Source organism: Oncorhynchus tshawytscha, linkage group LG01 (genome assembly GCF_018296145.1).
Source record: "Oncorhynchus tshawytscha isolate Ot180627B linkage group LG01, Otsh_v2.0, whole genome shotgun sequence".
In the NCBI taxonomy this organism is placed as follows: Eukaryota; Metazoa; Chordata; class Actinopteri; order Salmoniformes; family Salmonidae; genus Oncorhynchus; species Oncorhynchus tshawytscha.
Window position 1 is genome coordinate 90116632 of NC_056429.1, and position 25096 is coordinate 90141727.

Here is a 25096-nt window from a genome sequence, read left to right on the forward strand (position 1 = left end):
GTAGACACAACTTTGTAGAAGTAACAGATTTTAGTTTAGGGAACCGAAAAATGTATTGAGATTGGATGTTTCATATATGAGCGTCTATTTCATCTTGCTCCATCTATGTCTGCAACTAGACATCCTCTCATCACCATATATGGTGGTGAGTGGAAGTACCAACCGGAAGCTTCTGGTTTTCACCCCATGTGACCCATCTGGGTTTCCCCTTTCACCAGTGTTGTAGCCTGATACATTCTACTAGATGGCACTAATGAGCAGGAATTAACCCTGGAGTATATTTGAGCTCTGTTTGTATCTTGTGAGTGTCTGAACTAGATATCAAATCCTTGCCTCCTCCGTCCTTGTTTCTTCCATTCCTTGACTCTCTTTTTGCTTTTTTGCTTTCCATGCCTCTCTTTTTTTTAAATGTTCCATTCAGGAGCCTTGGCTTTTGCTGTAGATGGTGGAGTTCTCATCTCTGGACCGCAGGATCGTAAGATTGCATTCCACTACATTGGTGAACAGGGTGGGATCCTTTGGATACCTCTATGGGGCACGTGAATGCTCCTAGAGAGGCATCAGAGCAAGATGTATAATACTGTACATCACAAGATGTACGTTACTAAACGTCCTCAAATTCGTATGATATTGTATTACTGCTATTCCATTGGTAACATATCATACTAAATGGAGGGACACAAAGAAACATCCCAAATTATACAAATTGCCCTGAGGTCAGGTTGGACAAGGAGGAAGGGAGGTATAGTATTACTAGGAAACATCAAGAGACTTGTTGTTGTTACTCAGATGGCCATCTGCTCACCTATTACCACAAAAACAACACCCCCTGCGATTACCATTTCCCCCTGAAAATGCTTATTGTCTGGCCCGTTGTAAACTGATAACATGTTAGCAAATCGCCCCCCACAGTGTCTGCACTAACATGTGTTCTAGATGGCCAGGGAGCATGCTCACTGGTCCTGAGAGGGCAGAAAGAAGAGTAGGGAAATCTGGGACTTCTCCTGAGGCAATTTAAGGGGCGGCAGGTAGCCTAGTGGTGAGACTAGTAATCAAAAGGTTGCAAGATCGAATCCCCGAGCTGACAAGGTAAAACTATGTCATTCTGCCATTGAACAAGGCAGTTAACCATATGTTCCTAGGCCGTCATTGAAAATAAGAATTTGTTCTTAACCAACTTGCCTAGTTAAATAAAGGTAAAATATATATATATATATATATATATATATATATATATATGAGATGGAGCCTGTGTGTTACACTCCTGCAACTGATAACTCTGCAGAGGCAGACAGGAAGGACGGTGGGTCTCAGTGTTCTTCACTGTATGAACAATTCACCTCAGGACATGTGACAAAGAAGGTACAGACAGTGGGGTTGGAGGCCACCTAAGAATAATTTTATTCTAATGAAAAAATCTGATTTAGAGTTCCACTTACTGCACTACATCTGGAAATTTGAAATAACTTGACTCAATAATATCGAAGACAATATCATCTCTGTCACTGCTTCTACTGAACATTGCCCTACAGTATATTGCATGACCCTGGGTCTGACTGTGGAAGCTAGGTTGAGTGTTAATACACACAGCTTGTCTTTTCTGTCCCCTGTACAAAGCAGGTGTTGTTTTCATACACACACTCGAGTAAGGCGTTGTGAGACTGACAGCTGAACCCAATGAAGGCTGCTCACAGTGGTAGCCGTGAAGACACAACACCAGAAACCCAACTACGCCATCGACAGACCGTGGGCAATTTGGGAAGAATGAGGGGTGGGTTTTTTAGGCTTATGCCTCCCTGTCCTCAACTCTGAAAGCATCAACACTGCCAGAACTAGAGTAAATAAACATAATCTAAATTAATAGATTCTGTATATTCTAACTAGATCATGTGACACATACAGTTAACCTGAACTAGAAGCTGGTGTCTACCATTTACACTGATGTGCTAGATACAAAAAAAACATTTTTTTTACCCCTTTTCCTCAAATTGGTAGTTACAGTCTTGTCCCATCGCTGCAACTACTGTACGAACTCGGGAGAGGTGAAGGACGAGAGTCATGTGTCTTCCAAAACACGATCCTGCCAAGATGCATTGCTTCTTGACACACTGCTCGCTTGTCAACTCAATTGGAAATGTCTACTCAATTGGAAATTACATTTAAATGTCAATTGCGCTATAATACGAATCTTTTGCGGTCCTGATTGAATCTAAGCCAATGGCTTGATGTCGAAAAGGTTTGTGTTTTGTTCTTTCATTATGATGTCCCAATAAATCAGCTCTATTTTTTGATTTAAGCTTCAGTTTAGGATTCTTATTATTAGTATTCTTATTTTGTAACCTACACACCTATAACAGACACTATTTGATATAAAGGGCCTTTAAAGAGCGCAGACGGCCATCCAGTTCAATAATGCGGCAAAAAGAAATGAAGCTAGTTGTGCTAGACATTCTATATATAAACAGAGAAGGCTGGTGGGAGGAGCTATAGAAGGACGGGCTCTTTGTAATGGCTGGAATGGAATAGATTGAACGGTGTCAAACACCGTTTCATTTAGTCAAACACCACGTTTGACTCCGTTCCATTTATTCCATTCCAGCCATTACAATGAGCCCGTCCTTCTATAGCTCCTCCCACCAGATTTTAAAATGTGTTCATGCTTTCCTCCTTTGAGAAAACAACAGCTGTTTCTAAGGGTGTGTGGCAGATTTCAAAACTTTCCCACGATAGGATACACCTGAGCATCCTCTGCTGGAGTAGGCAATCAAGGAGAGGAGGAAACTCCTTTTCACCTATTACCAAAATTGACACTCCTACATATGGTGACCAAATATGTTTCCGTGTCATGGAGGAGAGGACAGAGGAATCGAGGAGAGGAGGTACTTTCGCCAATTGAGAAAAGACCTACGTGTTTTACTTTCCCAAAGTCTGCATTCTTCCATCTCTACTCCAGAGGTGCAACCTTTAGAAAATTACCAAACATTCTCCAATTTATTAACCCTACAAACGTTGTTTCAAGCACCTATTTGTTGGATTTGTTTTATTGGTACGCTGGGTGTGTTGTGAAATGAACATCAGTCCATAAAAGGCGTCCATATCTCATGCACCAGATATCCTTGAAGTGATCTGTTTGTGGTGCAAATAGCAGAAGTGATTCTTGTCCAGACTCCACAGTGTGGAATGAATCCAGTGATCCAACGACACCATGAACATGACTGAATCTTTGAATTTGTTTAACAGTGGTGTAAGGTACTTGAGTAAAAAATATTTAGAATACTTCTTAAGTAGTTTTTGGGGTATCTGTACTTTACTATTTATATTTTTGACAACTTTTACTTCACTATATTCCTAAATAAAATAATGTACTTTTTACTCCATACATTTTCCCTGACACCCAAAAGTACTCGTTACATATTGAATGCTTAACAGGGCAGGAAAATGGTACAATTCACACACTTGTCAAGAGAACATCCCTGGTCATTCGTATTGTCTCTGATCTGGCGGATTCACTAAACCCAAATGCTTCATTTGTAAATTATGTCAAGTGTTGGAGTGTGCCCGACTATCCGTAAAAAAAGAAATAAATTGTGCTGTCTGCTTTGCCTAATATAAGGAATTTGACATTATTTTTTACTTTCAATACTTAAGTATATTTTTGAAATTACATTTACTTTTGATACTTAAGTATATTTAAAATCAAATACTTTTAAGACTTTTACACAAATAGTATTTTACTGGGTGACCTTCACTTTTTCTTGAGTAATTTTCTATTAAAGGTATTTTTACTTTTACTCAAGTATGGCAGTCGGGTACTTTTTCCACCACTGGTAATTCATCTGTTGTGTTGGAGATTTTAGAACACTATTAACACATAATTCATAACCGTTTGGACAACCCTCCCTGGCGTAAGATAATGAACAATGTGTTTTTCATAAAAATTCTTTATTTTGTCACTGGAGCAAAGGACATTGTTGTTTACACTCAGAACACTGGGGCTGAACATGCTGCGGAGTGAGGCATGTGTTGGTGCTCTCAGATAGTCATTTGCTCTGGAAGTTTATGGGTTGCAGAGGCTGTTGTGTCCTCCTGGCTCTTATCCGCGCCCTGTGTGCAGCCTTTATCTTTTGACGGTGTGTTGTCTTTCACGCCATTGGGAGTGTTGGAGTAGGTTGCATCTACACTCTCGTAGGGCTCTGATGTCCACTGGAAAAACATTGAAAGTAATGTATTAATACAATCTGAAATCTGATACATTATACCAGCTAAAAAGCAAATTTTTGTAGAGGTTGTCCTCAACTGTTGACATTAAATGCCTACATAGATAACCATAACATTATTAAATGGTGATATAATTTCAAGAATTAAGCTTAATAAATGCTACTAAATATATTCTGGGGCAGGAGCTCTGGCTTCTACCTGTGTGGCTCTGCTGGTGGACCGGCAGGAGGGTCCACCCATGGAGGGTCCACCCATGGTGATGTTGACGCTGCTGGACGACTGCGTGTCCGTGGTGTTACCACCCTCGGCTGCCGACAGGCCAGAGATGACAAGGCCGCTAGAGAAGCTCCTCTTGCCGAACAGCAGACTAAGGGTGGAGCTAGAGGAGGACACTTGGCTTGAGCGGTGGTGGGCTGCAGCCTGGAGCTGGGAGCTCAGCTGGCCCCCGGCCGTGGAGAGTCGTGGAACCTGGGAGAAGACAGAGGCGATGGAGGTGTTGCAGGACAGCTGGCTGTTGGAGAGGCGCTGCACCAGGCCATTGGCCGAAGCTGACACCTGCTGGCTGTCCAGGATGGACTGGCTGGTGACTGGAGGCCGCTGGCTCTGGGGCTGCACTGAGCGGCTCCGGTACTCTCTCCTCCCTGGATGGATGCACATACAGATAAAATGACCCAGTCTGTCAGAAATTAACATGACAGAACCGTGAACATAGCTGTCAGAACCAACATGGGAGAACCATGAACATAGCGCAAGGCTCTACTTAGACCTGTAATGCTTTCCTGGTAAGGAAACCAATTTAATGTTGTAACTTGGGTGAACTATTCCTTTAAATGTATCATGTGTGCCTCTCCTGTAGAGGACCAAACCTGCAGTGTGCTGCCTATTGGCCTGAGAGGTCCTGTTGGGCCTGGCCTGGTACAGACTCAGGTTCTGGGAGGTGATGGAGTTTGGGTTGTGGCTCAGAGAAGAGGAGCCCCCTGCACAGTCCACATCCTCCATGTTCACACCACTGTTACAGCTGGTCAGGTTATCCTTCCGCACCCTACAACACAAACACCCAGTAGGCCTATGTTACCTTTCTAAACACCTTGACAGCTTTATTAAAATGGAGTTAAAACATTTAACTATAACTGAAGGGCAATGAATCTGGATAAAAAAATCTAAATCTGATCTCAAATGAAAACATGTCCCTATAAGTGGTTTACAGTGAAGGCCACGCCTCACACTAAACATAAAAAGGCCCATAAGCCTAACAGTACATGGCAGTTATTCAAATGCGCTGGATGCAGCTGAACATGTCGCAGCACTTTAGCCCTATATGGTTTGGGAAGAGTGGTGCTGTCACAGCAGGAAAGGCCCTGATTGGATTCCATCCATAGGGGAGCAGAACACAGGCAGACTGACTGATAAAGAAGACCCTCTGTTCCCCCTTGGTCTGCCTCCAGCAGCCAGAACTCACCGCAGCCACTTGGACAAGAGCCAGGTCTTGATGCCGTCCAGGCTGAGAGAGCCGCCCCAGATGCTCCTCAGCTGCTTGTGGGTGCCCATGTAGGAGGTGGTGAGGGGGGACACGTACATGGGGTAGCCCAGCGGCTGGTCGCACGACGAGTTGATCATGTTTCGGAGGGCCTGCTTGGAGTTCTGGATGCTGCCGCGCTCTGGGTTGCGGTTGCGTAAGAACACCAGCTCCTGCTGCTGGCCGGCCCACAGGCCCCTTACACACTCCTTATTGATCTAGAAGACAGAAGAGAATGAAGAGGGTAGTATTACTGACATCTGAATACACATTACACACCGTCCAACTCCACATTTCTTTACTCTGATTAAATCACCATTTTAATCAACTGGATATGGCAGAACCATTTGGATCAAGTTTCTTTATGTATTAATCAAACCAACAACTCATCCACCCCACACATCCACCCCACACGCTAAACTCGTATCAATATGTAGAGTTGATCAGAGTAACTTAGTCTCATGTTCCAGACAGCTTGAACAGACAACAATGCTGAATAATTCCTGTTTGACCTATAGTAACATAGCCCCTTCTGTAGATCTCAGATGACTGGATAGATGCAAGAAATATGGTAATAACTTCTGGATAGATGTAAGAAAAATGGTAATAACTTCCGGATAGATGTAATAACGCCATATTTATCCAATCCTCTCAGATCTACAGAAGTGGCTATGGAGTAGGGGCTTGGAATTCAGCATGTATTCAGCACAACTGTACAGGTCTAGGATCAGGTTCCCCTTCCCCAATCCTAACCTTAAACATTGGTGGGGGTAAATGCAAAACTGACCCAAGATCAGTGTCTAGGGGCAACATCACCCTACACCAGTCATCTCACACACACCTTGATGACCTTGAAGCTGAGGTGGCGTTTGTAGAGCATGATGATCTTGTACTCGTCCGTGCCGTCGTCCACCATGTGTCTCAGTGTGAGAAGAGTGTCCCGGCTGGACAAAACTGCCTTCCTCCAGGCTGGGTCACTCTCATGGCAGATCACCAGACTGATCTTGTAGTTACTAATGGCCTTGTACAAGATGGCTGGCTCCTCTGTCTCCTCCAGACATGTAAAGTGGTCCTGAGAGCAACCAAGGAACAAAAGCAGTAAATATATCACCCTGAGTAAAAGCTTTACAACAGGGATTAACTGAACCACTTTAAGAACAGGATTCAATTAATGGAGCACTGTTGACAAATTATTGACCTTTAAAATGTAATTTATGCTTGAGCCTATATCCGCAGCGTTCACAGCACAGGTGGCGCCTTAATAATGAGAGGACCGGAATAGAATAATGGCTGGAATGGCATAAATGGAACAGTATCAAACACAGTTTCCATGTGCTCCATTCATTCCATTACAGCCATAATCAGTTCAGCTCTCACTAGCCTCCTGTGGTTTACAGTGAATTGCACCTTCTAAAGGCAATTTTTCCAGATATTTGCGGGAATCGTATTCATAATAAAAGCAGCTCAAGGGTAAATTACCTTTTAAAAGTCAAGTGCAGTGCACTTATCCACAATGTGCCTTTGATTGCCACCTGGCTTATATTTGCAGCTCCACTGTACATCAAGGTACACATGCAGTCCACTGAGAAAGCACAGGAAGAGCGCAAGGTTAAATGTACAGTTACCTACATATTCTACTTCAATAAGGGAGAAAGTGAGCAAATGCTATTGTCTTCAAGGTGGAATATTGTGAAAACCTGATGGAGCTTGAGACTCATCCTCACGCCTGGGACCACCACTTTCTGCAGCAGATCCATGTCTGTGAACACCCACTCATCTTTAGTAGCGATACGGAAGTCTCCTTTGAACAGAGTGTTGAACCCATACAAGAACGACTCCAAACTGAATTAGAGACACAGAGAAAGGGAGCATTGTCAAGGTTTTTAACACATTACAGCAACAGATGGGTAGAATTTGGAGACTCACATCACGTATCACTGTGATACAACAGAGAGCCATAGCTGCCCCCTTATGGAATATCAATGAAACTACAGCTCTGTAGATTGATCTGTTATTTCGTTCCTGGAGGGTAATAAAACCCCATATATAACACAACATCCATGGAGGGTAATAAAACCCCATATATAACACAACACAACCTGTCTGGAGGGCAATAAAACCCCATATATAACACAACACAACATCCCTGGAGGGTAATAAAACCCATATATAACACAACATGTCTGGAGGGTAATAAAACCCCATATATAACACAACACGTCTAGAGGGTAATAAAACCCCATATATAACACAACACAACATGTCTGGAGGGTAATAAAACCCCATATATAACACACAACATCCCTGGAGGGTAATAAAACCCCATATATAACACAACACAACCTGTCTGGAGGGTAATAAAACCCCATATATAACACAACACAACCTGTCTGGAGGGTAATAAAACCCAATATATAACACAACACAACATCCATGGAGGGTAATAAAGCCCAATATATAACACAACACAACCTGTCTGGAGGGTAATACAACCCCATATATAACACAACACAACATTCCTGGAGGGTAATAAACCCCATATATAACACAACATCCCTGGAGGGTAAAAAAACCCATATATAACAGAACACAACATCCCTGGAGGGTAATAAAACCCCATATACAACACAACCTGTCTGGAGGGTAATAAAACCCCATATATAACACAACACAACATCCCTGGAGGGTAGTAAAACCCCATATATAACACAACACAACCTGTCTGGAGGGTAATAAAACCCCATATATAACACAACACAACATCCCTGGAGGGTAATAAAACTCCATTTATAACAAAACACAACCTGTCTGGAGGGCAATAAAAGCCCATATATAACACAACATGTCTGGGGGTAATAAAACCCCATATATAACACAACACAACATCCCTGGAGGGTAATAAAACCCCATATATAACACAACACAACATGTCTAGAGGGTAATAAAACCCCATATATAACACAACATGTCTGGAGAGTAATAAAACCCCATATATAACACAACAACATGTCTGGAGGGTAATAAAACCCCATATATAACACAACACAACCTGTCTGGAGGGTAATACAACCCCATATATAACACAACATCCCTGGAGGGTAATAAAACCCCATATATAACACAACACAACCTGTCTGAACCCCATATATAACACAACACAACATCCCTGGAGGGTAATAAAACCCCATATATAACACAACACAACATCCCTGGAACCCCATATATGACACAACATCCCTGGAGGGTAGTAAAACCCCATATATAACACAACACAACATCCCTGGAGGGTAATAAAACCCCATATATAGCACAACAGAACATCCCTGGAGGGTAATAAAACCCCATATATAACACAACACAACCTGTCTGGAGGGCAATAAAACCCCATATATAACACAACACAACCTGTCTGGAGGGTAATAAAACCCCATATATATAACACAACACAACATCGCTGGAGGGTAATAAAACCCCATATATAACACAACACAACATCCATGGAGGGCAATAAAACCCCATATATAACACAACACCCCTGGAGGGTAATAAAACCCCATATATAACACAACGCAACATGTCTGGAGAGTAATAAAACCCCATATATAACACAACATGTCTGGAGGGTAATAAAACCCCATATGTAACACAACACAACCTGTCTGGAGGGTAATACAACCCCATATATAACACAACATCCCTGGAGGGTAATAAAACCCCATATATAACACAACACAACCTGTCTGGAGGGTAATTGAACCCCATATATAACACAACACAACATCCCTGGAGGGTAATAACACCCCATATATAACACAACACAACATCCCTGGAGGGTAATAACACCCCATATATGACACAACATCCCTGGAGGGTAGTAAAACCCCATATATAACACAACACAACATCCCTGGAGGGTAATAAAACCCCATATATAGCACAACAGAACATCCCTGGAGGGTAATAAAACCCCATATATAACACAACACAACCTGTCTGGAGGGCAATAAAACCCCATATATAACACAACACAACCTGTCCGGAGGGTAATAAAACCCCATATATATAACACAACACAACATCGCTGGAGGGTAATAAAACCCCATATATAACACAACACAACATCCATGGAGGGCAATAAAACCCCATATATAACACAACACCCCTGGAGGGTAATAAAACCCCATATATAACACAACATGTCTGGAGGGTAATAAAACCAAATATATAACACAACACAACCTGTCTGGAGGGTAATAAAACCCCATATATAACACAACACAACCTGTCAGGAGGGTAATAAAACACCATATATAACACAACACAGCATCCCTGGAGGGTAATAAAGCCCAATATATAACACAACACAACCTGTCTGGAGGGTAATACAACCCCATATATAACACAACACAACATTCCTGGAGGGTAATAAACCCCATATATAACACAACATCCCTGGAGGGTAATAAAACCCCATATATAACAGAACACAACATCCCTGGAGGGTAATAAAACCCCATATACAACACAACCTGTCTGGAGGGTAATAAAACCCCATATATAACACAACACAACATCCCTGGAGGGTAGTAAAACCCCATATATAACACAACACAACCTGTCTGGAGGGTAATAAAACCCCATATATAACACAACACAACATCCCTGGAGGGTAATAAAACTCCATTTATAACAAAACACAACCTGTCTGGAGGGCAATAAAAGCCCATATATAACACAACATGTCTGGGGGTAATAAAACCCCATATATAACACAACACAACATCCCTGGAGGGTAATAAAACCCCATATATAACACAACACAACATGTCTAGAGGGTAATAAAACCCCATATATAACACAACATGTCTGGAGAGTAATAAAACCCCATATATAACACAACATGTCTGGAGGGTAATAAAACCCCATATATAACACAACACAACCTGTCTGGAGGGTAATACAACCCCATATATAACACAACATCCCTGGAGGGTAATAAAACCCCATATATAACACAACACAACCTGTCTGGAGGGTAATTGAACCCCATATATAACACAACACAACATCCCTGGAGGGTAATAACACCCCATATATAACACAACACAACATCCCTGGAGGGTAATAACACCCCATATATGACACAACATCCCTGGAGGGTAGTAAAACCCCATATATAACACAACACAACATCCCTGGAGGGTAATAAAACCCCATATATAGCACAACAGAACATCCCTGGAGGGTAATAAAACCCCATATATAACACAACACAACCTGTCTGGAGGGCAATAAAACCCCATATATAACACAACACAACCTGTCTGGAGGGTAATAAAACCCCATATATATAACACAACACAACATCGCTGGAGGGTAATAAAACCCCATATATAACACAACACAACATCCATGGAGGGCAATAAAACCCCATATATAACACAACACCCCTGGAGGGTAATAAAACCCCATATATAACACAACACAACATGTCTAGAGGGTAATAAAACCCCATATATACAACATGTCTGGAGGGTAATAAAACCCCATATATAACACAACACAACCTGTCTGGAGGGTAATACAACCCCATATATAACACAACATCCCTGGAGGGTAATAAAACCCCATATATAACACAACACAACCTGTCTGGAGGGTAATTGAACCCCATATATAACACAACACAACATCCCTGGAGGGTAATAACACCCCATATATAACACAACACAACATCCCTGGAGGGTAATAACACCCCATATATGACACAACATCCCTGGAGGGTAGTAAAACCCCATATATAACACAACACAACATCCCTGGAGGGTAATAAAACCCCATATATAGCACAACAGAACATCCCTGGAGGGTAATAAAACCCCATATATAACACAACACAACCTGTCTGGAGGGCAATAAAACCCCATATATAACACAACACAACCTGTCTGGAGGGTAATAAAACCCCATATATATAACACAACACAACATCGCTGGAGGGTAATAAAACCCCATATATAACACAACACAACATCCATGGAGGGCAATAAAACCCCATATATAACACAACACCCCTGGAGGGTAATAAAACCCCATATATAACACAACGCAACATGTCTGGAGAGTAATAAAACCCCATATATAACACAACATGTCTGGAGGGTAATAAAACCCCATATGTAACACAACACAACCTGTCTGGAGGGTAATACAACCCCATATATAACACAACATCCCTGGAGGGTAATAAAACCCCATATATAACACAACACAACCTGTCTGGAGGGTAATTGAACCCCATATATAACACAACACAACATCCCTGGAGGGTAATAACACCCCATATATAACACAACACAACATCCCTGGAGGGTAATAACACCCCATATATGACACAACATCCCTGGAGGGTAGTAAAACCCCATATATAACACAACACAACATCCCTGGAGGGTAATAAAACCCCATATATAGCACAACAGAACATCCCTGGAGGGTAATAAAACCCCATATATAACACAACACAACCTGTCTGGAGGGCAATAAAACCCCATATATAACACAACACAACCTGTCCTGGAGGGTAATAAAACCCCATATATAACACAACACAACATCGCTGGAGGGTAATAAAACCCCATATATAACACAACACAACATCCTGGAGGGCAATAAAACCCCATATATAACACAACACCCTGTCTGGAGGGTAATAAAACCCCATATATAACACAACATGTCTGGAGGGTAATAAAACCAAATATATAACACAACACAACCTGTCTGGAGGGTAATAAAACCCCATATATAACACAACACAACATCCCTGGAGGGTAATAAAACCCCATATATAACACAACATCCCTGGAGGGTAATAAAACCCCATATATAACACAACACAACATCCCTGGAGGGTAATAAAACCCCATATATAACACAACATGTCTGGAGGGTAATAAAACCCCATATTTAACACAACACAACATCCCTGGAGGGTAATAAAACCCCATATATAACACAACACAACCTGTCTGGAGGGTAATAAAACCCCATATATAACACAACACAACATCCCTGGAGGGTAATAAAACCCCATATATAACAAAACACAACCTGTCTGGAGGGCAATAAAACCCCATATATAACACAACATGTCTGGGGGGTAATAAAACCCCATATATAACACAACACAACATCCCTGGAGGGTAATAAAACCCCATATATAACACAACACAACATGTCTGGAGGGTAATAAAACCCCATATATAACCCATGTCTGGAGAGTAATAAAACCCCATATATAACACAACATGTCTGGAGGGTAATAAAACATATATAACCAACACAACCTGTCTGGAGGGTAATAAAACCCCATATATAACACAACATCCCTGGAGGGTAATAAAACCCCATATATAACACAACACAACCTGTCTGGAGGGTAATAAAACCCCATATATAACACAACACAACATCCCTGGAGGGTAATAACACCCCATATATGACACAACATCCCTGGAGGGTAGTAAAACCCCATATATAACACAACACAACATCCCTGGAGGGTAATAAAACCCCATATATAGCACAACAGAACATCCCTGGAGGGTAATAAAACCCCATATATAACACAACACAACCTGTCTGGAGGGCAATAAAACCCCATATATAACACAACACAACCTGTCTGGAGGGTAATAAAACCCCATATATAACACAACACAACATCCCTGGAGGGTAATAAAACCCCATATATAACACAACACAACATCCTGGAGGGCAATAAAACCCCATATATAACACAACACCCCTGGAGGGTAATAAAACCCCATATATAAACAACACAACATGTCTAGAGGGTAATAAAACCCCATATATAACACAACATGTCTGGAGAGTAATAAAACCCCATATATAACACAACATGTCTGGAGGGTAATAAAACCCCATATGTAACACAACACAACCTGTCTGGAGGGTAATACAACCCCATATATAACACAACATCCCTGGAGGGTAATAAAACCCCATATATAACACAACACAACCTGTCTGGAGGGTAATTGAACCCCATATATAACACAACACAACATCCCTGGAGGGTAATAACACCCCATATATAACACAACACAACATCCCTGGAGGGTAATAACACCCCATATATGACACAACATCCCTGGAGGGTAAGTAAAACCCCATATATAACACAACACAACATCCCTGGAGGGTAATAAAACCCCATATATAGCACAACAGAACATCCCTGGAGGGTAATAAAACCCCATATATAACACAACACAACCTGTCTGGAGGGCAATAAAACCCCATATATAACACAACACAACCTGTCCGGAGGGTAATAAAACCCCATATATATAACACAACACAACATCGCTGGAGGGTAATAAAACCCCATATATAACACAACACAACATCCATGGAGGGCAATAAAACCCCATATATAACACAACACCCCTGGAGGGTAATAAAACCCCATATATAACACAACATGTCTGGAGGGTAATAAAACCAAATATATAACACAACACAACCTGTCTGGAGGGTAATAAAACCCCATATATAACACAACACAACCTGTCTGGAGGGTAATAAAACCCCATATATAACACAACACAGCATCCCTGGAGGGTAATAAACCCCATATATAACACAACATCCCTGGAGGGTAATAAAACCCCATATATAACACAACACAACCTGTCTGGAGGGTAATAAAACCCCATATATAACACAACACAACATCCCTGGAGGGTAATAAAACCCCATATATAACACAACACAACATCCCTGGAGGGTAATAAAACCCCATATACAACACAACATGTCTGGAGGGTAATAAAACCCCATATATAACAACACAACATCCCTGGAGGGTAATAAAACCCCATATATAACACAACATCCCTGGAGGGTAATAAAACACAACACAACATGTCTGGAGGGTAATAAAACCCCATATATAACACAACACAACATCCCTGGAGGGTAATAAAACCAAATATATAACACAACACAACCTGTCTGGAGGGTAATAAAACCCCATATATAACACAACACAACATCCTGGAGGGTAATAAAACCCCATATATAACACAACACAACCTGTCTGGAGGGCAATAAAACCCCATATATAACACAACACAAACTGTCTGGAGGGTAACACAACCCCATATATAACACAACACAAACTGTCTGGAGGGTAATAAAACCCCATATATAACACAACACAACATCCCTGGAGGGTAATAAAACCAAATATATAACACAACACAACCTGTCTGGAGGGTAATAAAACCCCATATATAACACAACACAACCTGTCTGGAGGGTAATAAAACCCCATAATAAAAACCCCATATATAACACAACACAACATGTCTGGAGGGTAATAAACCCCATATATAACACAACACAACATCCCTGGAGGGTAATAAAACCCCATATATAACACAACACAACCTGTCTGGAGGGTAACAAAACCCCATATAACACAACACAACATTCCTGGAGGGTAATAAAACCCCATATATAACACAACACAACCTGTCTGGAGGGTAACAAACCCCATATATAACACAACACAAACTGTCTGGAGGGTAATAAAACCCCATATATAACACAACACAACATCCCTGGAGGGTAATAAAACCCCATATATAACACAACACAACCTGTCTGGAGGGTAATAAAACCCCATATATAACACAACATGTCTGGAGGGTAATAAACCCCATATATAACACAACATCCCTGGAGGGTAATAAAACCCCATATATAACACAACACAACCTGTCTGGAGGGTATATAAAACCCCATCCCTGGATATAACAACACAACATCCCTGGAGGGTAATAAAACCCCATATATAACACAACACAACATCCCTGGAGGGTAATAAAACCCCATATATAGCACAACAGAACATCCCTGGAGGGTAATAAAACCCCATATATAACACAACACAACCTGTCTGGAGGGCAATAAAACCCCATATATAACACAACACAACCTGTCTGGAGGGTAATAAAACCCATATATATAACACAACACAACATCGCTGGAGGGTAATAAAACCCCATATATAACACAACACAACATCCATGGAGGGCAATAAAACCCCATATATAACACAACACCCTGGAGGGTAATATATAACACAACACAACATGTCTGGAGGGTAATAAAACCCCATATATAACACAACATGTCTGGAGAGTAATAAAACCCCATATATAACACAACATGTCTGGAGGGTAATAAAACCCCATATAACACAACACAACCTGTCTGGAGGGTAATACAACCCCATATATAACACAACATCCCTGGAGGGTAATAAAACCCCATATATAACACAACACAACCTGTCTGGAGGGTAATAAAACCCCATATATAACACAACACAACATCCCTGGAGGGTAATAAAACCCCATATATAACACAACACAACATCCCTGGAGGGTAATAACACCCCATATATGACACAACATCCCTGGAGGGTAGTAAAACCCCATATATAACACAACACAACATCCCTGGAGGGTAATAAAACCCCATATATAGCACAACAGAACATCCCTGGAGGGTAATAAAACCCCATATATAACACAACACAACCTGTCTGGAGGGCAATAAAACCCCATATATAACACAACACAACCTGTCCGGAGGGTAATAAAACCCCATATATAACACAACACAACATGTCTGGAGGGTAATAAAACCCCATATATAACACAACACAACATCCCTGGAGGGTAATAAAACCCCATATATAACACAACACAACCCTGGAGGGTAATAAAACCCCATATATAACACAACATGTCTGGAGGGTAATAAAACCAAATATATAACACAACACAACCTGTCTGGAGGGTAATAAAACCCCATATATAACACAACACAACCTGTCAGGAGGGTAATAAAACCCCATATATAACACAACACAGCATCCCTGGAGGGTAATAAAACCCCATATATAACACAACATCCCTGGAGGGTAATAAAACCCCATATATAACACAACACAACCTGTCTGGAGGGTAATAAAACCCCATATATAACACAACACAACATCCCTGGAGGGTAATAAAACCCCATATATAAACAACACAACATCCCTGGAGGGTAATAAAACCCCATATACAACACAACATGTCTGGAGGGTAATAAAACCCCATATATAACAACACAACATCCCTGGAGGGTAATAAAACCCCATATATAACACAACATCCCTGGAGGGTAATAAAACCCCATATATAACACAACAACATGTCTGGAGGGTAATAAAACCCCATATATAACACAACACAACATCCCTGGAGGGTAATAAAACCCCAAATATATAACACAACACAACCTGTCTTGAGGGTAACACAACCCCATATATAACACAACACAACATCCCTGGAGGGTAATAAAACCCCATATATAACACAACACAACCTGTCTGGAGGGTAATAAAACCCCATATATAACACAACACAAACTGTCTGGAGGGTAATACAACCCCATATATAACACAACACCTGGAGGGTAATAAAACCCCATATATAACACAACACAACATCCCTGGAGGGTAATAAAACCCCATATATAACACAACACAACCTGTCTGGAGGGTAATAAAACCCCATATATAACACAACACAACCTGTCTGGAGGGTAATAAAACCCCATATATAACACAATAATAAAACCCAATACATAAAACAACACAACTTGTCTGGAGGGTAATAAAACCCCATATATAACACAACACAACATCCCTGGAGGGTAATAAAACCCCATATATAACACAACACAACCTGTCTGGAGGGTAACACAACCCCACATATAACACAACACAACATCCCTGGAGGGTAATAAAACCCCATATATAACACAACACAACCTGTCTGGAGGGTAATAAAACCCCATATATAACACAACAAATGTCTGGAGGGTAATAAAACCCCATATATAACACAACACAACATCCCTGGAGGGTAATAAAACCCCATATATAACACAACACAACCTGTCTGGAGGGTAATAAAACCCCATATATATAACACAACATCCCTGGAGGGTAATAAAACCCCATATATAACACAACATCCCTGGAGGGTAATACAACCCCATATATAACAACACAACATGTCTGGAGGGTAATAAAACCCCATATATAACAACACAACATGTCTGGAGGGTAATAAAACCCCATATATAACAACACAACATCCCTGGAGGGTAATAAAACCCCATATATAACAACACAACATCCCTGGAGGGTAATAAAACCCCATATATAACACAACATCCCTGGAGGGTAATAAAACCCCATATATAACACAACACAACCTGTCTGGAGGGTAATAAAACCCATAAAACATCCCTGGAGGGTAATAAAACCCCATATATAACACAACACAACATCCCTGGAGGGTAATAAAACCCCATATATAACACAACACAACCTGTCTGGAGGGTAATAAACCCCATGAATAAAACATCCCTGGAGGGTAATAAAACCCCATATATAACACAACACAAACTGTCTGGAGGGTAATAAAACCCCATATATAACACAACACAACATCCCTGGAGGGTAATAAAACCAAATATATAACACAACACAACCTGTCTGGAGGGTAATAAAACCCCATATATAACACAACACAACCTGTCTGGAGGGTAATAAAACCCCATATATAACACATGTCTGGAGGGTAATAAAACCCATACATAAAACAACACCTTGTCTGGAGGGTAATAAAACCCCATATATAACACAACACAACATCCCTGGAGGGTAATAAAACCCCATATATAACACAACACAACCTGTCTGGAGGGTAATAAAACCCCATATATAACACAACACAACATTCCTGGAGGGTAATAAAACCCCATATATAACACAACACAACCTGTCTGGAGGGTAACACAACCCCATATATAACACAACACAAATGTCTGGAGGGTAATAAAACCCCATATATAACACAACACAACATCCCTGGAGGGTAATAAAACCCCATATATAAACAACACAACCTGTCTGGAGGGTAATAAAACCCCATATATAACACAACATGTCTGGAGGGTAATAAACCCCATATATAAACAACACAACATCCCTGGAGGGTAATAAAACCCCATATATAACAACACAACATGTCTGGAGGGTAATAAAACCCCATATATAACAACACAACATGTCTGGAGGGTAATAAAACCCCATATATAACAACACAACATCCCTGGAGGGTAATAAAACCCCATATGTAACAACACAACATCCCTGGAGGGTAATAAAACCCCATATATAACACAACATCCCTGGAGGGTAATAAAACCCCATATATAACACAACACAACCTGTCTGGAGGGTAATAAAACCCCATGAATAAAACATCCCTGGAGGGTAATAAAACCCCATATATAACACAACACAACATCCCTGGAGGGTAATAAAACCCCATATATAACACAACACAACCTGTCTGGAGGGTAATAAAACCCCATGAATAAAATCCCAACACAACATCCCTGGAGGGTAATAAAACCCAATATATAACACAACACAACCTGTCTGGAGGGTAATAAAAACCCAATATATAATACAACACAACCTGTCTGGAGGGTAAAAAAACAATATATAATACAACACAACATCCCTGGAGGGTAATAAAACCACATATATAACACAACACAACCTGTCTGGAGGGCAATAAAACCCCATATATAACACAACACAACATCCCTGGAGGGTAATAAAACCCCATATATAACACAACACAACATCCCTGGAGGGTAATTACAAACCCATAAATAACACAACATCCCTGGAGGGTAATAACACCCCATATATAACACAACATCCCTGGAGGGTAATAAAACCCCATTTATAACACAACACAACCTGTCTGGAGGGTAATAAAACCAAATATATAACACAACATGTCTGGAGGGTAATACAACCCCATATATAACACAACACAACATCCCTGGAGGGTAATACAACCCCATTTATAACAACACAACATGTCTGGAGGGTAATAAAACCCCATATACAACACAACATGTCTGGAGGGTAATAAAACCCCATATATAACAAAACACAACCTGTCTGGATGGTAATAAAACCCCATATATAACACAACACAACATCCCTGGAGGGTAATAAAACCCCATATATATAACACAACATCCCTGGAGGGTAATAAAACCCCATATATAACACAACATCTCTGGAGGGTAATAAAACCCCATATATAACAACACAACATCCCTGGAGGGTAATAAAACCCCATATACAACACAACCTGTCTGGAGGGTAATAAAACCCCATTTATAACACAACACAACATCCCTGGAAGGTAGTAAAACCCCATATATAACAAAACACAACCTGTCTGGAGGGTAATAAAACCCCATATATAACAGAACACAACATCCCTGGAGGGTAATAACACCCCATATATAACACAACACAACATCCCTGGAGGGTAATAACACCCCATATATATGACACAACATCCCTGGAGGGTAGTAAAACCCCATATATAACACAACACAACATCCCTGGAGGGTAATAAAACCCCATATATTGCACAACACAACATCCCTGGAGGGTAATAATACCCCATATATAACACAACCTGTCTGGATGGTAATAAAACCCCATATATAACACAACACAACATCCCTGGAGGGTAATAAAACCCCATATATAACACAACACAACATCCATGGAGGGTAATAAAACCCCATAAAAAACACAACACCCCTGGAGGGTAATAAAACCTCATATATAACACAACACAACATCCCTGGGGTAATAAACCCCATATATAACACAACACAACCTGTCTGGAGGGTAATAAAACCAAATATATAACACAACATGTCTGGAGGGTAATACAACCCCATATATAACACAACACAACATCCCTGGAGGGTAATACAACCCCATTTATAACAACACAACATGTCTGGAGGGTAATAAAACCCCATATACAACACAACATGTCTGGAGGGTAATAAAACCCCATATATAACAACACAACATCCCTGGAGGGTAATAAAACCCCATATATAACACAACATCCCTGGAGGGTAATAAAACCCCATATACAACACAACATGTCTGGAGGGTAATAAAACCCCATATATAACACAACACAACATCCCTGGAGGGTAATAAAACCCCATATATAACACAACATGTCTGGAGGGTAATAAAACCCCATATATAACACAACATCCCTGGAGGGTAATAAAACCCCATATATAACACAACACAACCTGTCTGGAGGGCAATAAAACCCCATATATAACACAACACAACCTGTCTGGAGGGTAATAAAACCCCATATATAACACAACACAACATCCATGGAGGGCAATAAAACCCCATATATAACACAACACCCCTGGAGGGTAATAAAACCCCATATATAACACAACATGTCTGGAGGGTAATAAAACCAAATATATAACACAACACAACCTGTCTGGAGGGTAATACAACTCCATATATAACACAACATAGGGTAATAAAACCCCATATATAACACAACATCCCTGGAGGGTAATAAAACCCCATATATAACACAACATCCCTGGAGGGTAATAAAACCCATATATAACACAACACAACCTGTCTGGAGGGTAATAAAACCCCATATATAACACAACACAACATCCATGGAGGGTAATAAAACCCCATATATAACACAACACCCCTGGAGGGTAATAAAACCCCATATATAACACAACACAGGATCCCTGGAGGGTAATAAAACCCCATATATAACACAACATCCCTGGAGGGTAATACAACCCCATATATAACAACACAACATGTCTGGAGGGTAATAAAACCCCATATATAACAACACAACATCCCTGGAGGGTAATAAAACCCCATAAAACACAACATCCCTGGATAATAAAACCCCATATGTAACAACACAACATCCCTGGAGGGTAATAAAACCCCATATATAACACAACACAACTGTCTGGAGGGTAATAAAACAAATATATAACACAACATGTCTGGAGGGTAATAAAACCCCATATATAACACAACACAACATCCCTGGAGGGTAATAAAACCCCATTTATAACAACACAACATGTCTGGAGGGTAATAAAACCCCATATACAACACAACATGTCTGGAGGGTAATAAAACCCCATATATAACAACACAACATCCCTGGAGGGTAATAAAACCCCATATATAACACAACATCCCTGGAGGGTAATAAAACCCCATATATACAACACAACATGTCTGGAGGGTAATAAAACCCCATATATAACACAACACAACCTGTCTGGAGGGTAATAAAACCCCATATATAACACAACATCCCTGGAGGGTAATAAAACCCCATATATAAACAACATCCCTGGAGGGTAATAAAACCCCATATATAACACAACACATCCCTGGAGGGTAATAAAACCCATATATAACACAACACAACCTGTCTGGAGGGTAACACAACCCCATATATAACACAACACAACATCCCTGGAGGGTAATAAAACCCCATATATAACACAACACAACCTGTCTGGAGGGTAATAAAACTCCATATATAACACAACACAACATCCATGGAGGGTAATAAAACCCCATATATAACACAACACCCCTGGAGGGTAATAAAACCCCATATATAACACAACACAGGATCCCTGGAGGGTAATAAACCCCATATATAACACAACATCCCTGGAGGGTAATAAAACCCCATATATAACAACACAACATGTCTGGAGGGTAATAAAACCCCATATATAACAACACAACATGTCTGGAGGGTAATAAAACCCCATATATAACAACACAACATCCCTGGAGGGTAATAAAACCCCATATGTAACAACACAACATCCCTGGAGGGTAATAAAACCCCATATATAACCCAACACAACCTGTCTGGAGGGTAATAAAACCAAATATATAACACAACATGTCTGGAGGGTAATACAACCCCATATATAACACAACACAACATCCCTGGAGGGTAATACAACCCCATTTATAACAACACAACATGTCTGGAGGGTAATAAAACCCCATATACAACACAACATGTCTGGAGGGTAATAAAACCCCATATATAACAACACAACATCCCTGGAGGGTAATAAAACCCCATATATAACACAACACAACATCCCTGGAGGGTAATAAAACCCCATATATAACACAACATGTCTGGAGGGTAATAAAACCCCATATATAACACAACATGTCTGGAGGGTAATAAAACCCCATATATAACACAACACAACCTGTCTGGAGGGTAATAAAACCCCATATATAACACAACACAACCTGTCTGGAGGGTAATAAAACCCCATATATAACACAACACAACATCCATGGAGGGCAATAAAACCCCATATATAACACAACACCCCTGGAGGGTAATAAAACCCCATATATAACACAACATGTCTGGAGGGTAATAAAACCAAATATATAACACAACACAACCTGACAAATGACACTGACTACTCCAGCCACTTTAATCTGAATTGATGGGAAATGATGTAAATATATCACTTGCCACTTTAAACAATGCTACCTTATATAATGTTACTTACCCTACATTGTTCACATATGCATACGTTGATACTGTACTCTATATCATCGACTGCATCCTTATGTAATACAATCACTAGCCACTTTAACTATGCCACTTGGTTTACATACTTATCTCATATGTATATACTGTACTCGATATCATCTACTGTATCTTGCCTATGCTGCTCTGTACCATCACTCATTCATATATCCTTATGTACATATTCTTTATCCCCTTACACTGTGTATGACAGTAGTTTTTTTTTTTTTTTTTTTTTTTTTTTTGGAATTGTTAGTTAGACTACTTGCTCGTTATTACTGCATTGTCGGAACTAGAAGCACAAGCATTTCGCTACACTCGCATTAACATCTGCTAACCATGTGTATGTGACAAATAAAATTTGATTTGATTTGATTTGATTTGAACCTGTCTGGAGGGTAATACAACCCCATATATAACACAACATCCCTGGAGGGTAATAAAACCCCATATATAACACAACATCCCTGGAGGGTAATAAAACCCCATATATAACACAACATCCCTGGAGGGTAATAAAACTCCATATATAACACAACACAACCTGTCTGGAGGGTAATACAACCCCATATATAACACAACACAACATCCCTGGAGGGTAATAAAACCCCATATACAACACAACATGTCTGGAGGGTAATACAACCCCATATATAACAACACAACAACCCTGGCGGGTAATAAAACCCCATATATAACACATCCCTGGAGGGTAATAAAACCCCATATACAACACAACATGTCTGGAGGGTAATAAAACCCCATATATAACACAACACAACATCCCTGGAGGGTAGTAAAACCAAATATATAACACAACACAACCTGTCTTGAGGGTAACACAACCCCATATATAACACAACACAAAATTCCTGGAGGGTAATAAAACCCCATATATAACACATGTCTGGAGGGTAATAAAACCCCATATATAAAACAACACAACATCCCTGGAGGGTAATACAACCCCATATATAACACAACACAACATCCCTGGAGGGTAATAAAACCCCATATATAACACAACACAACCTGTCTGGAGGGTAACACAACCCCATATATAACACAACACAAACTGTCTGGAGGGTAATAAAACCCCATATATAACACAACACAACATCCCTGGAGGGTAATAAAACCAAATATATAACACAACACAACCTGTCTGGAGGGTAATAAAACCCCATATATAACACAACACAACCTGTCTGGAGGGTAATAAAACCCCATATATAACACATGTCTGGAGGGTAATAAAACCCAATACATAAAACAACACAACTTGTCTGGAGGGTAATACAACCCCATATATAACACAACACAACATCCCTGGAGGGTAATAAAACCCCATATATAACACAACACAACCTGTCTGGAGGGTAACACAACCCCACATATAACACAACACAACATTCCTGGAGGGTAATAAAACCCCATATATAACACAACACAACCTGTCTGGAGGGTAACACAACCCCATATATAACACAACACAAACTGTCTGGAGGGTAATAAAACCCCATATATAACACAACACAACATCCCTGGAGGGTAATAAAACCCCATATATAACACAACACAACCTGTCTGGAGGGTAATAAAACCCCATATATATAACACAACATGTCTGGAGGGTAATAAACCCCATATATAACACAACATCCCTGGAGGGTAATACAACCCCATATATAACAACACA

The 25096-nt window shown here is 40.4% G+C and overlaps 1 protein-coding gene across 2 annotated transcripts in view; it reads right to left on the reverse strand.

The window, feature by feature from the left end:
- Positions 1 to 3874: 3874 nt before the first annotated feature.
- The window catches only part of LOC112234636 (pecanex-like protein 2), an 88212-nt gene continuing 66990 nt past the window's right edge, over positions 3875 to 25096 (reverse strand). For both annotated transcript variants that reach the window (XM_042327246.1, XM_042327253.1), the window contains exons 29-34: positions 7432 to 7576; positions 6576 to 6806; positions 5678 to 5952; positions 5085 to 5260; positions 4417 to 4859; positions 3875 to 4203 (exon numbers count right to left, since the gene is read on the reverse strand). In XM_042327246.1, coding sequence (XP_042183180.1) covers positions 4033 to 4203; positions 4417 to 4859; positions 5085 to 5260; positions 5678 to 5952; positions 6576 to 6806; positions 7432 to 7576 — 1441 coding nt within the window. In that variant the 3' untranslated portion in view covers positions 3875 to 4032. The remainder of the gene's footprint in view (positions 4204 to 4416; positions 4860 to 5084; positions 5261 to 5677; positions 5953 to 6575; positions 6807 to 7431; positions 7577 to 25096) is intronic.